Source organism: Eleutherodactylus coqui, chromosome 2 (genome assembly GCF_035609145.1).
Source record: "Eleutherodactylus coqui strain aEleCoq1 chromosome 2, aEleCoq1.hap1, whole genome shotgun sequence".
NCBI lineage: Eukaryota > Metazoa > Chordata > Amphibia > Anura > Eleutherodactylidae > Eleutherodactylus > Eleutherodactylus coqui.
In genome coordinates, this window is record NC_089838.1 from 119,115,607 (window position 1) to 119,133,106 (window position 17,500).

Below are 17,500 nucleotides of genomic sequence, written 5' to 3' on the forward strand. Positions count from 1 at the left end.
GGAATGCAATGATGAAAAACACTGAAATATTTGTTGGTTATTAAGGCCTAAAATGGGCCCCTCCTAAACGAGTTAAAAGAGGTTTCTAATTTTTAAAAAAATTTGCCCCATGGTAGGTAGAGAATGGCATAAAAAATAAAATAGCCAATGTTTGCCCTTTCACTGTGCTTCCAGTTCAGCGCTGCAGACCTGATGTCCTCTCTGGTCCCCACCGATGAGAAGGATTTTTGTTTAAAAAAAAGAAAAGAATAGGTCACATTGAGTGTGTATATAGTTCAGTACTTCCTAATGTGTATAAACTCATCACACTTATATAGTAGCCAGCTCATAACTGAGCAGAACTCCCAATGGCTCCTTTGAGTACAGTAAATCTCATTACAGCCGTCTTTCTAGCATTACAAATAGTGTTCTATTTCGGTTTTGTACATGTCATAATAAAAGAGCATGATCTACACCACTAGTCTCCAACTTTGGCTCTCCAACTACTATAGAACGTCAACAGCCAGAATGAGAACCAGAAGTTTGAGGCCACTGATGAACAGTATACACTATTTACAGATTTATTCTGATTCTACCATTTTAAAAAGAGTTGTTAGAAGGCTCACATTTTGGAGAGGTCTGAAACCTAGAACCCTTGCAGATGTGCTGATCAAATGAGCCCCAGTTCCCTATTCCTGGAATTAAAGGGAGATATGGAAACAACAAAATATTTCTCACTCATCTGTTTCCATGTCTCACATTCACTATAGTTGAGAATGGCAGTGCATGTGTGGCTACCTCTCTATTGAAATCGGTGGGAATTCCTAAGTCATTTCTAGATTTCCTGAGCACTTCTTAACTTCAGAGGTAAATTGGCATTGGATCCACCTAAGTCCCCGACAATATGACCATTTTGCTATGTTTGAGACCACTCTTAAACACAGTACAGCATTGTGAAATCAGTTTCTTTTATATTTTACTATGTATAACACACTTTATTGATGCCACTTTAGCTTTGGAAGAGCAAAGATTTTTCATATTAACGGCCAGTCTTAGATTTCAAATGAATTCCACCTTCCTACTTGTCACCCCTCACTCTGCCTATTTTCAAGGTGGACAAGTTTACACATTTTTAAAATCAGTATTTGTGTGTTTCTTGCTGTTTAAAGTTTTTCCTCTAGTTATTCAGTATTTATTATATATTACACTTCATTGACCAGTGAAAATCACCAGGCTTGCTGTGAAGCTGTGGTATAAGGCAAACTTTAGAAGTAATTTATTTTCTGAATTTAGGGCTCACTGCAAAGACTGGAATAAAAATTCTAACTTAAGTTTACAATTTTTTTTCTTGTTGTTTAATAAGATTTAATTTTAATTAATACTCTAGGGGTAGAGATCAAACTGTTAATGTTCATTTATATGTAAATCTTTTAATCATGTGTATGAAATTAAGAAGACCCTGGCACAGTGACAAACAGGGCTTTTAGCTTAGAATGGAAATTAGGATATAACATTAATGATGTATATGTCACAGATGTAAGAAGCATTATTGAGACTGTTTGTACATCAAATATTAGCACATTATTATTACTCCCAGTTGTGCCGATGTATCCTATTGATCCATAAGAAAGATACATTTTCAATGCAGAGCATTATGCATTATGTGATGGCAAGATATCTTACTCATAATTCATCTCATGACTTGACAGCAACACATATCCTTGATAAATTGCAATAATTTCAATATGTTTTCATAGCACCAGAGCTGACTGTGTTATATTACCTCAGATGTGCATGACATGAGCACAGTGTTGTGATAAGAACTTAATAGCTTTATCAGAATTAGTGAAGTCTGTCTGTTGTGGTATAATTTGTAAACTATTGATGCTGGCCATATGTTATAGCAAGCTCGGAAACTGAGGTTAAAGTGGTCAAGATGGTCTGATTTTTTTTTTTTGACAATTTTTTTTAGATAAATTTGGTAGCAAAGTGCACATATCAGTAATGGACATAATCAAGTAGGGCATAGAAAAGTACCTAGATAGCGCTGCCTGTTGGAAGGTGACTTCCCTAAGTCAGAGTTCGGCCCTTCACTGAGCTTTGACAACATGATAAGGGATATAAGTGAAACCAGAATTCTCTCTAAAAGCAAAACACATCTATTTGCAAGAGCTGTTCGAGGCATTTGTCCTCATCAGCACAGAGCAGGGTACTGGTTCATGTGCAAATGCCCCAAAACAGACGGTCTGCAGATGGCTGTCTTTTCCTTCTGGAGAAGACTTTTTTGGTTTGGCTAATATCCTTCGTCATGTTAGAACGGCCTGTTTAAAGCTTAAATATTAACTTCTAGGGAAGTCACCTTCCAATAGGTGGTGTTGTGGAGGCACTTTTCCATCCCCCTATTTGCATACTGTTTTGTTCCCTCCACGTATTTCATGGCCTATATAAGATTCCCTATGTCAACCTGGTCTCCTCCTCAAGTATTGGAAGTAACATTATTTTTCTATTTGAAATGGACATTTTACTTTTGCTATATAATTTTTACGTTAGGTGTTCAATGAAATCTATGTTGATATCCATATGTAATCATACATATCTGATTGATAGCATTCTTCAATATTGTGCATCTGTTTTTCTTTTCCTTTAATTTTTTTTATTCTTGACTTCTCTTTGACCATAGAATCACAGAATATGGTAGAAGTTGGAGGGGACCTCCAGGGTCATCTGGTCCAAACCCGTGCTCAGTGCAGGATTCACTAAATCATCCCAATTTACATTACATCCCAATTTAATAATATAAAGATGCAGACCACTGCATCTTTATATTATTAAACTGTAATCAGGTGCACATAGAGATTATTGAGATCAACAACTAAACTAAAAATAGGCCCCTCTCCCAAAAAGGCAAAAAAGTATAAGAAAAACTGCTGTAGTAAATACAAGTGGATATGCTATGTGTGTGCGTGTATGCATATGAATGTTTATTTGACTGAATCTCTAATAAACTAGCATGTCAAAGGTCCTGAGAATGCTGGATTATCAAGATTTTACTATAAACAGATACAATGAACTTCACAGTAATACTTTTTTAATTAAAATGAATGTCTCCTTTGTACATTATTTTACTTTTCAACATTTTGTGCTGATTAATTTTATAGTATAACTGCAGGCGATGAAGATCGTTTCTTTCTGACATAGCTATAAATCCCCATGGCTTTCTTTCATACAGTGGTTAAATCATAATATTCTGTCTGTTTGAAGCCAGCACTAGGGAAGGCATAGTGCATATGGATTTATAGTATTGGTGGCGGCAGGTAACCAGAATTACCTGCATTTAGAAATAAAAACTCATGTGCTGCAGTGTGTATAGCCTTAACTCTGCATGCAGTCTTTTAGCAAATTCCTCTTCTTCCTGAGCTCCCGTTGCACAGACAGCCATGCTACAAGCTCTTGTAACTGACTGAAAAGCTCCAGCAGCAGTCTTGTGCTCTGTCTGTTAGGCATCCATATCTAGAAGGAAAGCTCACTGTGCTGTTCCTGTTGTAATGAATAGCAGATTAGCAGCAGAAACTTACTGCTGGTTACGCATGCCTAGAAGACAATGCATAAGGCTCTAGAAAGAGATGAGAAGGGGAACAGCACTTCCAATCAATATACTGTAGCACTTACAGGTTTGCAGGGTGCACGATCCACAGCCAATGTCTGAACCCAAAGACCATAAGGCTCTGTCTGATTATTGTTTCTCACTCTGATTGTCTGGGCGGAACAACCTCTGAGGCTGCTAACATGTACTAAATTCGGCCACCACAAATTATTTGCAGGTCTTACGCAGTTACCTATGGTTTTCTGCAAACTACAAAGTTAGTTGGAAAGTTACGTAAAACAAAACAGAAAAAGAGCAAAAAAAAGGAAGAAAGCAAGGGGTAGGGGACGTGTCATTGGTGGTAGAGCTGATAGAGGTCAGGCCATGTGGACACTTGAAGTGGCTCCCACTGAAGCAAAAGTTGTTTGATCATTCAGGGGTAGTCCAAACAACCAGAGGGAGAAGACCAAGACATTGAATGCACTGATACCCAACTATCATTTTCCTGTAAAGAGGAAGATGAGGATGGGTTGGTGCACGTAGTCAGCCATCCAGAGGCAAGATGTAGTCATGGGGATGCAGAGGTACCAGCTACCAGTACTCACTGTGACAAAGTGTCCACTCTGCAGTAGAAGGAGGAGGAGATGGAAGATAATGAGGTACTTGACCCAACATGGACAGGCAGGGAAAGTCATCATAACAGCTCATAGGGGTGGTGGAAAAGGTGGACATTGCTGGGCAGCATTCTGCTAAGACAGGGAGTAGGGTGTCACAGAGAAACATAACGGTTGTACTGTCACCACCTGCTACTAATTGTCACAGCAGCACAAATAACAAGCCCAAAGCTTGGTCCACTCACAGGACTTGTGCAGCCTGGGAATTTTTTGAAACCACTGGTGATGACAATAGAGAGGCCATCTGTAAGATCGGCTATAAGTGTTTAAAATGCGGCAAAAATGTAAACAACCTCAACACAACATGTATGAACAGCCACAGGAACTCCCACCATCTGCTGCCTTATTGAACCCACCTGGGCCAGGGGGAAAAGAGTCAGCCTCATCCTGCTTCCTCTTCCACTGCTGTAGCTGCCTCTGCCTCTGCCTCTATCTCCCTCCCTGTTCATGCAGGTTTCTGAGCACAGAGAGGCAGTTTTGTGTAGGGGCAGTAGCACGCCTGCTTCAGGCCTCTCCGTTATTGATGGCTGGTCTGCAGAGGCTTCAGAGCCAGGAGTGGGAAATGGAGAGCAGAAGTTGAGCCGTCACCATCACCACTACCTTCACCAACATTGACGTCTACCCTATATTCCAGCACGTCCCAGGTCCATAGCCTGCCCTCCATCTCTCAGCTAAAGGAATGTAAAAACATAATACCACCCAAAATCATCCAAGCCCAAAGAGCCTGAATGCAAACATTGCACAACTATTTGCAATGGAATGCTGCCCTTCAGGCTAGTGGACACAGATGCCTTCTACAATGTGATGCTCCATGCTAACAGTAACAGGTGCCCAGCTGCCATTTTTTTGCCCAAAAAGCCATCCCTGCCCTGCATACAGCCAAAGAGCTTTTGACAGCTGACATGTGGCTGACTCAGCACAATCTGACAATAGGGCCAATCTGCTAGCAGCCCTTCGCCTCGGAAATCTCACACATGTACCTTGCCTGGCCCATGTGATGACCCTGTTAGTGCAGCACTTCCTAAACAATTGCCAACTTTTATTCTCCCATAACAAAAAAGAATGCAGCAACGTTTCAGCCTCCAATTAGGCCTTTGTCAAGCTCCACAAATTCCTAATTTGAGGCCAAAACGTCACTGCATTCTTTTTTGTTATGTGAGAATAAAAGTATTTGAAAGATTTTTTGCACCAATCGATGCTGCCACGGTTCCTTCTTTGATTGCATCTTCTGTATATTGTTCTTGTTCACGTGGCTGCTGCATCATCTTGGAGTCCTACCCCAGTGAAGGTTTAAATGTGCTGCTGGTAAAATTTCATTTCTGCTAGTCTATAATAAGCTTCCTAGAACATTTCTAGGAAGTCGCTGATGCATAAGCTAAATACAACCTCTAGTATATAAAATCTGATGCAGTTAAATCCACTAAAGATTGGTTCTCTAGATTGCCATAACTTACAGGAAAAAAGCCAAAAATGCACCATCCAACAAGCTGCAGGGCAGGCTCAATCACTATTAAACCCTGGTAGAATGCAGAAGGCCAAATTGCAACATGAGCAAGCTAAATGTTCAGTGCAGACTAGTATACAGCCATGCAGCTAAACCCAGCCCAGATTGGGGAGGGGGGTGACTGCTAACAAACATAGTCTATACATGTGAACTGATACCAAAGATGTCAGCCATAGATAAGTGCAACACACTATACAGGATTACAACCCCTACTGGCAAAGCAATGTATTGCCCTGTATCACCACAGTGTGCCACACTGGCATGCTCTCTCAGCGTCTATAGCAAACTGCATAAAAAATACTAAAGCACACACTGATAAATGTGGGTGTTAGTCTGCATTTTGTCCAGGATACATAAGCTGGCAGGCTGATGCATAAGTCGTTAAATCCACTAAGGATTGGTTCTCTAGATTGGCGGCTCAACACATTTCCTTGTTAACAAAATTCATCAGGGACCTAAGTTGCCAGAAACCTCATCAGATGCGAGGCTATTAAATCATAGACGTCCCATAGGCTGCATCAGATATAGGATAAACTCACAAAAGTATATCAAAGACTATATACTTTTCTATTTTTCTGATGGTACTAACTGAAGTAAATACCCCAACCTCCCCGCCTAGCTAACCAGAGTCCAATCACCCAAAAATAAAACAAAACTGAGAGAGGATATGATAGAGCCGCTAGCCCTGATGGTGGACTTTTTTTTACATGTACATTTGCTTTTTTTTTTAATGAAACACCTGTGAAAGTTGCATGAATTTTCAATCAGAAACTTTAAAAATGAGATCACACTCGTATATACTTGCAAGTGGGATGCGATTTTTATTTAATTATTTTTTCTCACACATTCAAAATAATGGTGTAGTTTTCTGCTTCTCGCAGAAAGATAGAGCATGCTACAGTACTTCTGTCTCACAGTATTACTGCGAGAGAAAAATTGCACATGTAAATAGACTCTTTGAAAACAATGGGGTCTTCTTTTTGTGCGAGTTTTGTACATCTTGCAATACATAAAACTTGTACAAGAATATTGCCTGTGTAAATACAGCCTAAGTGCTCATCCACACCTGTTAGTGCTTTTAGTCACTATCTCTATGTTCTGTTTTTAGAGCAGGAAAATAGAATTTAACATTTCTAGTTTTTTACCGCATTGATTTCAGTGGGTTTAAAAAAACAAAACAAAAAAAACCAAACAGAATGCTTCTGTTTTTTTGTTGTTTTTTTTTGGGGGGGGGGGGGGGGGTTTATGGAACAAATAGCACATTCTGCAGTGCTGTTAGTTGTGATAACAAAAAACCAGGACACATAACGGAATGGAAATTATTAATTCCAATTTCTGCTCCAAAAATGGAACAGGAAAACAGATTTATGACTGAAAGCCCTAACACAGATGTGAATAGACCATAAGCTGTAACTTGGGACTTGCATACTCTTTGCTGCTTTCTATTCATACATATGAAATATATCACTTCAGGATCTTTTTCTCTGAGTGCCACATATAGTTTTAAAACTGTACTTTTTTTTGTCTGACACAACCAATAAAAACTGCACTAAGAAAGTAGATTTGCACATCGGTTCAACCACTATTATTAGGACATTTATTAGAAAATGCTCTTCTTGTTTTCCCCTTCTCTCCTGGGAACTCAGTATGAATCTTCACAAACCCGTTAAACCAATTACTTTGGTCAGATTGAAATTTTTCTGGTTGCTATTACATTTGTTACGAGAGCTCAAGTTATTGATCTACTTTTTATGAGAAATCAAAAAAGAGCCAGCAAAAGTTTCACTTGACAAAAGCTTTCTCCCCAAGGTGTTTGCGATAATGTAGATGAGAAATCTGTAAAACGGGGCTGTGTCGATTGTTCACAAAGCTGAAGGGATGGCTGCACAGTTAAAAAAAAAATTAATACATTTTTTTATTATACAGTATGATTTCAATGGAGTAATTTAATCAAATATTGACCAGGTTAACCTAAAGTAAACAACAATAAATCAAGTAATTGTAATATATTATCAAGGTACTATCTTTAACAATCCCATAAATCACATTAGTGTAAATGACTTATATAAATCTCATATAAACATGTCATAAGGTCAAGCATTACTCATTTTAGCTGATGTGTAGGAGAACTGTATAAAGTGACGGCATATTCTAGAGATATATTATCTCTCTATAAGACAAGAAAACCCCTTATAGGAGTTATGTTTAGTGTAGAAAAATGGCCATTAGTAGAGGTTACGTAGCATTAGAAAAGAAAAAGACCCTGATTACAAACTACCTATTTAAACTAGTTTTAGATGGACATTTGTATTATGTATATGTTGGCCAAAGTTCGGTTCGATAGATGGCCCCATTACAATTGCCTGACTCCTGCCTTAACTTCTTCTTACAGCATCGAAAACTAAAGAACCCTATTAAATACAGCACAGCAGTAATCATGTTCTGAGCTGAAAACTTTGACCTAGTAGTTGTCACTTGAAACCTCTTAGCTTGGAAATTACGAATAAACGCTCTTTTTAATGCTGCATTAGTAGAAGGCTCTTTGCATTGTACCACAAATTTGTACCTGCTGTCTGGTTCCAAGTTGCTAGTTAAGTGGAAAAGTGTCTGTTCTTGAAGTTGTTGTGACTGAATTAATTGCTTGGAATTAACATTTGTTTTGGTTCTATACATGTGTTTTTCTGTGTTTGTGCAGCTATAGAATTCTGGATCCCGAATTATTCACTTTGCATCATGCTGGCACTGTAGTCATGGCAACAGAAACAAATGCTGCAGATGAGCAAATGTATAGCCTAGGTCACCTTCATCCCTCACTTAAACTAGATCTTCCAACAGATGCCAAACTAACGGGTAAACATTTTATAAATTTATACCACAATGTCCAATATTTTACTGTGTTTTTGCATTTAATTACAAATGTAATTGCATTCTCAAAACGCCTCCATTGAATTGCAAATTGACTGTGTAATGGCTTCGGCTCTAAGTGACTGTACAGCAAGCACTTTGAAAGAGACATGCCTTTCACTGTGTGCCAGTACTGAAATCATACATTACAACAAACCACACATGGTGCACACTTTATAAATGGGGGTTACGAAGTCATCAATGCCCATGATAATTATTAGTTAATACGTAAGGAACATCATTTGGGCTATTGATTTATCCTATGTAAGTGGTAATAGTTTTTAAAGCAGATACTTCTGTCCTTGTTTCTTCTGTACAGAAAACTTTCTGTATTTTTCTTAGAATCTCTAACATCAATCAAGCTCTATGATGTGTAGGGTTGTTGACATTGTAGTTTGAGGTAATTCCATAGCCAACTGTTCTTGTTGCATGCTAGGCAAACAAAAGAGAGTGCTCACATGAATAAAAATATGGACTTCATATAAGTTCTGATAAAATATCTTAAGATATAATACATCAGGAACTAAATCTTTGGAAGAGAAAGGGAATGCCAATTCTCACGGTCTTATCTATGAGGTGAAAGATGTAATTGTTTGAGTTGTAGAATAAATATTTGGTAAAATGATATATTCGTTATATTTTGGGTAAGCAAGCCCTCATCAAGAATGATAAAATCATTACAAACACACCTTACATAAATATGTACATAGAAAGGAAGTGGAGCAAAGAAAATATAAAAATGGGCTGCTTATTAAGGTGATGGATTTTGTCACCCAGGACAGACGGGCGTGGTTTGTTTTCCCTTCCACTTCCTTTCGATGACCTTTAACCCTTTGCAATCCAATTTTGGATTTAGGGTTTCCTAGGGGGTTCTCTCTTTTTACCATTAGAGCCAGTACTGTGGTATGGGACATGCTGGAGAAGCCCCCGACAACAGAGCGGCCAGTAATATACAGTAAGAATACCCTGCCGGACGTCTTCTGACATCAGAGGTGTACAACCTTCAATCAGAATGTCTGAAGACGTCAGACAGTGGATTGGAAAGGGTTAAAGGGGTTATTCAAGAGCATACTAATTTCAGAAACTTGCTCAGTGTGCTATAGTAAGCTTACATTCTAACCTTCCCAGCTCCCTGCTGCTGCCTTTTCACTGGCCCTCGGTCCCTGCTGTTCTTCACTTCCAGATGCAGGGAGCTGCCAGTGACATCACCAACAAAAGGGCAATGTGACTCCCTGCAGCCAGTCACCGGCTTCCTTCAGCCAGTGAGTAACTACAATGCTCACGTGACCTAATATTGTGTCCTCCTTATCATTCCCATCTCAGAAGTGATTTTCAGTGGGGACTAAGTAGTGGTGAAATCGGAGTAGCATGTCTTCCATTATTTTACTAAAGCAAGCTGGAAAACTCTTTTAAGACATTTCTGAACCCCCCTTGTTTTTGAGAAATTCAATTCCTCTGGAGCAGGGGTGGGCAATTAATTTTCCCATGGGGCCACATGAGAAATTGGAATGGTTTTAGAGGGCCAGACCAACATACGAAGGCTCCATGCACATTGCCTTAATGGGGCCGTATTCCAGCCGCCCGATTTGCGGCCAGAATACGGCCGCCATTGAAAATGAATGGCGCTGTAATACGGCGCGGTGAACACCCGGTGTTTCACCCCGTTTTACGGCGCGGCCCCCGTGTCTGCCAATGGAGAGGGGAGCGGTAAGGAGCACTCCCATCTCCACTCAGAAGTTACAGTGGCATCACTTAGGCCTCATGTCCATGGGGAAAATCGGGCCCGCTACGGATTCTACATGTAGAATCTGCAGCGGGTCCCTCCTGCCCCGCGGACGTGAGCGCTGAAAATACAAATAAAAAGGAATTTACCTATCCGTAGCGGGCGGCGAAGCTCTGCTCTTCCTCACGGCCGGATCTTCTTTTTCGGCCGGCGGATGAATTCCTTACGCCGGCGGCACGTCGCCGGCACGTCGTCGACGTGCCGCGCGCATGCGCCGGGCACATCCGCCGAGCCGAAGCAAGGGAGATGCGGCCGTGAGGAAGAGAAGAGCTTCGCGGCCCGCTGCGGGTGAGTAAATCCTTGAAATTCCTATTTTAGGTCTCCCGCGGATCCGGACGGCTTCCATAGGCTTCAATAGAAGCCCGCGGGAGCCGACCCCGCGGGAGTCCCGCACGAAAATGGAGCATGGTCCAGATTTTTTCATGCTCCATTTTTTTTTAAATCCCTTTTATTGACGATCCGCGGGTATTTATCTACCCGCGGGTGGTCAATGCATCCCTATGGGGTGCGGATCCGTGCGCGGGAGATCCGCTGCGGATTTTAAATCTCATTTTGCCCGTGGACATGAGCCCTTATTAGGGCTCATGTCCACGGGGAAAAGAAGAATTAAAATCCGCAGCGGATTTTAACTCTTCTCCCACGCGCGGATCCGATGGGAGGTGAGTTTATTGTCATTTATTTGTATTTTCAGCGCTCATGTCCGCGGGGCAGGAGGGACCCGCTGCAGATTCTACATGTAGAATCCGTAGCGGGCCCGATTTTCCCCGTGGACATGAGCACCGGATTCATTGGTGAGTCACCAGGACACTCTTTGCGGGCCGGTCCGAGCTATTCAGCGGGCCGGATGTGGCCCGCGGGCCGTGCTTTGCCCAGGTCTGCTCTGGAGAGTCAGGACTACCCATCCTCCACTGATTCCAGCCACCTAGCAGAAAATGGGGTGAAACCAAACATTGTTGGGTCCCCTCTCCTCTGGGCCCCATTGCATTCAGATGGTTTGCCTCTATGGTACATATTACATATATATTGAAAGGAAGTGATATTCACCAGAAATCTAGTGAAGCTTTCCACAGGATGTGTTATGTTGAATACCAGTGTGTTCCAAGGTATGTCATTCCTACTCACTATTATATGAATCATTTAGATTAATCAAAAATCTGTCAAAAAGATGTATGAAATATAAATAAAGGTATACTGTAAAAAAAAAAGTCTGATAGAAAAAAACAGTATTATACAGTGAATAGCTAAGCCGTTTCACTTCCACATTTTCATTTTGGTTCCATAAAGTCATTTGTTCCTCTTGCTTAATGTCTCTTACAAATCTTTACTGACTTTTTTTTGTCATTTTTTAAAAATACCTCATCTGTTTAAGTCACCATTTTTATTATGTATTTGTTATAAACATGTTCATACGTTGCCATCTACTTCACTGAGCGTTGAACAGCCTACTCTTACATGTTACTATTTAGATTACCTAGATGTCTCTGAACCAAGCACAAAACAGGATGATATGGATACTCCACGTACACAAATGACTAATGAGACTGAGACTTCATCTCCTCCTTTAAAAGAACAAGCAAAACTAAACATGTCCTCAGTCGTTCTATTGGATCACCTTGGGAAGATTTGTAGTCATCTTAAAAGAGCACTGGTAAGACATTTTCCTAGTAAAGTGCCTTTTTTAATGTTTCCTGTAGTGCAGTGACGCCTATTAAACAGTTTTTATGTCATGAAATTTGTTTACCTATTAGATATTTCATTTTTGCATAGCTGACACACTTGTTTCCACGGTTACAAATTCATATTTTCTTTACATTTGAATCATGTATTTAAATGGGCTATGCTCGATGCATATAAATCCAATCTATATTTACTAGGAAGTATTTTTTACTTTTTTAACCATATTTTTTTTAGGGAGCGTCCCAGAAAAATTTGGGCATCTATTTGTCAGTAGAGGCCATGGCTGGTATATTCTTGTGGACATGTGGTGAAGGTATTCACCATACAGTTGAAAGGCTATTGATAAAATATCTATTTATAAAAAAATATATATAATTAGAATAATCTGTATATAGCACCAGCATATTCTGCAGCACTTTATAAATTAGAGGGTACAGGAACAAACAAAGTCAGACATTACATACAATATTAAACTAATAAACATTTTAAACTGTAAAAGTAAAGCAGTACAGCCATTTTTAACTAGAAATAGAGTACTATGCATAATGCTGCATGGGCCAATCACTTGTGAGTGTCTGTAAAGATGTGAAGTACCTCTGAGTGTATTAAGTGTGGAGGATGCTGGGAATTAAGAAATCGGATGCTGTGAAAGAAGGAATTGGATACTGACGGAGAATGTAGAAGAGTGTTAAACCAAGAAGAGTTAAACTAGGGAATGTGGTAGACCTCCCTTAAGAGATGTGTTTTTTGGGCATGCTTAGAACTGTGGATATTGGTGATAAACCTGATCGTATGGGGTAGCATGTTCTAGAGAACTAGTGCAGCTCAGAAAAAGTCTTGGAAAAGAGAGTAGCAGGTAATCATTTTGGAGGAAAATAGTCTAAATGTACTTTTAAGCAGGCTGGTTACTGGGTTCGAGTGTTCCTCCAAACATTCGATCCTTTTACATGGCCAGATTATTAAGCGAACAACAATCAGCTAACGATGAGCATTTGCTTGTTCTTCAGCTGATTGTTCAGTTTCAGCAGACATAAAAATCTAATAGAAAATGATCACCTGTACATCTTCCTGAGTGTACAGCAAAGTCACGATATGTCAGCATGTGCTCCTAATTATTGTGGTGCTAGGCACTAACAAGAGCACAACTCTGTAGGTGTTGGTTGATTGAGCTGGCTGTGAAGTGGATTGCCTAGTCAGCTAATCACCATTATTATGGGCACATATATTCTGGCCCCTCCTCTCAGAGGGCACCAGTTATTCTCATGACTTCACTTTGGTTTTATCATGCATGCTTGTTAGATCTCTATATTTGTTTTGTCTTTATGTTGTGTCATGTCTGTATCCAGTCAGATTTGGAGTATAACTGCCTGTGTCAGAATGCAGTGAAACGTCATGCCTGGCTGCCTGTGTCTTGTTTGAATACCATCAGATATAATATCTGACACCTGAGTTTTGTCTGAATTGTGTCTTTTTTTGTCTGCATCTGAATCTTGTCTGAATCTGAGTCTAGTCTGAACAATATCTGAACCCAGTCTGACTTCTAGTCTGAAGGTGTTTTGTCGTTGTTCGAGGCACCTGGTTCTAACATGCACCTTTCTTATAGTCTGACTATAAATTCTTATAAATTGTAGTGTGTAACATCTAATCCCTGTGTTAGTGGCAACTAATTGTTTCATCTATGGTTTGCCATTGTTCCCTGTTATCAACTAGGGAAATCCAGGGTCACCATTCCTGATGTGGGGCCGTCCTTATCAGGGCGATTACTCCGTTTATAGGTAGGGATCCTTGTGAGATCAGGGTCAAACATCCCTACTATGTTTGTGTTTCTGTTTATGTCATCTGTTATTGTACCAAAAAAAGAGTGTATTTTTTTCTATTCACATCAGTGTTACTTGCATTTGTGGTATATTTCTGCACAGTTTAGGACTACTTTTACATTTGATCTGGACAAGGTGTTTGGCTTCCAGCACAAATGTAACAAAGAGGATATAAAGTTAGTCTAGGGGGACGAACAATCATAATTACAATTGCTCATCCCCATAAGCTAATTTTTGGCCCATGTAGCAGGAAATTAAACGAGGGTTGACTGACATGCATGTCAGTGCACTCATTAGATTGGGCTGAGAATTCAGCTTGTCTAAAAGAACCTTAAGATCATTAGCAGAATGGAGAGCACAGGTAGGGTTTAGCATTGTGGACAGCTTTAAGGAGGAGTGTCATAAGTTTAAATTGTATTCTATAGTGGCTAAGCCAAAAGTGCTGTGATTGGCATAGGATAGGGGTAACGGTGTAGTGGTGGCACAAAAAAGATAAGTCTGGTTTCTGCTTTCAGAATAGATTGGAGAGGGAGGAGTTTAGTGAGGGAAAGACCGATTAGTAGTGGATTACAGTAGTCAATAGAAGAATTAATCAGGGCGTCTACAAGAGTTTTTGCCTCTTCAACAGTAAGAAAAGGGTGGCTTCTGGAGATGTTTTTTGAGGTGTAGTTGACCTAAGCATGCAAATGATTGCATAAAGGAAGTGAAGGATTGATCGGCAGGAAATATGACTCCAAAACAGCAGGCGTCATACCAAGGAGTTATGCTAGTCCAGACACTGAAATGGAAATATCATCATTTATTAATGATCTAATACTTTCTGTGGGATTCTATTTAATGCATGGAAAGCATATTCAAGTCAACATTACTAATGAACCATGAAGTTTTAGGTCCATTACAGAGCGATGCCACTTTTTCTTGGATTCACTGGGGTCTTAGGATTACCTTATTTCTGAGAATGGCTATGCTACTTGAATGCCAGGGGCGTAGTTAATTTTATAATATGTTTAACTTAGTATTATTATTTTATTTTGAGTTAATATTTAAGTCCCTCATTTATTGTCCTACTAATCATGATGAGTTTTATCAAATGTTTCAGTATTTCCATGTTAACTCTACATTTCATAAATCAAGACAAAAAAATCTGTTTCAAATGTTGTAGTTCACAAAAAAACACCGAATGTGAATAATCTCTCTTTGTCAGTAATAATAAATTTAGAGGTTTTTTTCAGTTACTAAAAGAAATCTATGATGTGTTTCAATAATTGTTCCAGTTACGTAATCCATTTTGTGCATTTCAATTATTCAGGTTCTGGCACATCGAGGGGGACATTGGACATTACTACAGAATGCTGGTCGAGTACTATGGAACCTTGTAATTGAAATCCAGTTAATTACTAAAGAATTTGATGCAAATAAAACATTCTTTCCCATAACAAGAGATTTCCTGAACAATCAAATTTGGATGCCATTGTTTTTTGCAGCAGACAGTATACTTGATATGATTGTCACTTTACAAAACATCGGTTCTGTTCAGGTAATTTTTACATTAGTCTTGTATGTCATTGTCTGTTTTAAGGCAGAAAGTCATTTATTTGCTTTAAAGCAAGCTAAGCTTATGGGCTAAGAGTAGGTGACCCGCTGAGTCCGAGGATGTAAGTATCATACTTATCTTCCCCATCGTTCCCCTGGTGCCAGCGATGGAAGCCATCACTGCAGTGCATTGAGATGCACTGCTAGTTTTATATTGAGCGGACTGCTTATTGTGCCGCTTCATGCATTGAGTGGCTACTGACATCGGGGAATGAATGGGAATGTAAGCATGACATTTACATCCATGGACCCAGTGGGTCACCTACTTTTACCCCATAGGCTTAACATATAGGGCTAAACGTAGGTAACAGAGTCTCTTTAATTAATATTTTTTTTCTTTTTCGAGCAATATTGACCAAGCTGTTCACCTGCTCAGGCCTTTCATTCTGCAAGTATGTTGAATAGTGTTTGTACTGCTTGGGCCAGACTTCCAGCTGGTGAGGCGTAAGTGGCTATTTTCATAATCTCATAGTAGTCAATGGAGAGCTGTGTACATGCACGGCAACCATTCATTCTCCACTTGGATGCAGCAGCGGATTGGGTACTCTTCCCTCTCCTAGTAACTGTGGATCCCAAAGGTAGATTTCGTATCTACAGTATCAGAGATTTATGGTGCACTCTGTGGCTATTCCATAAATATCTAGGCTGCAATACCCTTTTAACCCTTTACTGATGAGCATTGAATATATATGGCACTTTTCTAATGTCATTGTATGGAGCAGGCTTGGGAGTTGAGCCCACTCCATATGCAGCAGATGTCGTCTGTCTTTGACAAATAACACCTGCCACAATGATCAGGGCTGGAGATAACCTCAATCCATGCTATTAAATCTTCAGATGCCTCTGTTAGCACTGACAGTGGCAGTAAAACGGCCTGACAGAGAGAGGCTGCTGTGTTTGTCACTAGAACAGAACCACTACGACAAGATCACGGATGGCCTTTTGGCTACCAAGGCTTGGTCCTGTCATGGATATCCTTCTATTAAGCCCTGCTTGTGACAGGACTTAATACAATGCTTACAGATGTATGATATACTGCAATACTGTAGTATTACAGTATATTGTACAGGCGAGTGAATGATCACCAGTTAAAGTCTCCTTTATGGTATTGCTGTAATTGTACTGACCTTCAGAATAAAAATTACAAATTATTTATACCGCATTATGAATGACGTAGAAATACACCCAAAATGGCAAAATTCCATGTTTTTCCCCATTTCTCATCAATTAGAAATGTTTTAAAGATATTCAATATCTTATTTGGTGCCATTTAAAAATATAATTTGTCTTTCAAAAAACAAGCCCTTATGTGGCTATGCCCCCAGGAAAATAAAAAAATGTATAATTTTTTTGAAATTGGTGACTTGAAAATTAAAAATGGTTGCAGTGGAAAGGGGTTACTGTACTATTTAATTTAGTATGCTGAGGAATTGAGAGCAGATTTTCATTGACCCAAATTCTCAAAGCTTATACTACGGTAGTAACCGCAAGCCTGCCTCTAAAAAATATAAAAGCATTAATTGTGCAAGCCTCAAAATTATGATCACCTTTGTAAGAGTATCTTGAACATATGATCATGTCTTACTTTTATATGCTGTACACATTATAGTGACCAAGTCCCTGCCTACCCTTGACAAGATAACCTTACAGTTACAGAAGACCTACTAGAAGAAATGTGTCATATACCCTTTAGCGTATACCAAAAATGTGAAAACTTTTAAAAATCTTTTCATATAATCTGTGCTGAACGTGACAGCACTTGACAGAATTCAGAGGGAGTAATGTTGTTACCAGAATCTTTCAGAAGTTCTGCCTCAGGCTTTGGGGTTGTAAATTCAAGGAATCCTATCTTTAGAATAGAAGTTATATTTCAAACAGTTTTCACATGTTTAATGTATATTTGAGAACATTTTATAAACCCTGTTTTTAAGGTTGCTATAAAAATACTGGCTAAAATTTTGGTTGGTCAGCAATTATTGTTGCTGT

General features: G+C 39.5%; 1 protein-coding gene across 1 annotated transcript in view; it reads left to right on the forward strand.

Annotated features, from left to right (window-relative positions):
• Positions 1-17,500, forward strand: part of CFAP54 (cilia and flagella associated protein 54) — a 394,557-nt gene that overhangs the window by 183,544 nt on the left and 193,513 nt on the right. Inside the window, exons 35-37 of the mRNA XM_066591462.1 lie at positions 8,436-8,590; positions 11,894-12,075; positions 15,231-15,458. Of these exons, the coding sequence (XP_066447559.1) occupies positions 8,436-8,590; positions 11,894-12,075; positions 15,231-15,458 (565 nt within the window). The remainder of the gene's footprint in view (positions 1-8,435; positions 8,591-11,893; positions 12,076-15,230; positions 15,459-17,500) is intronic.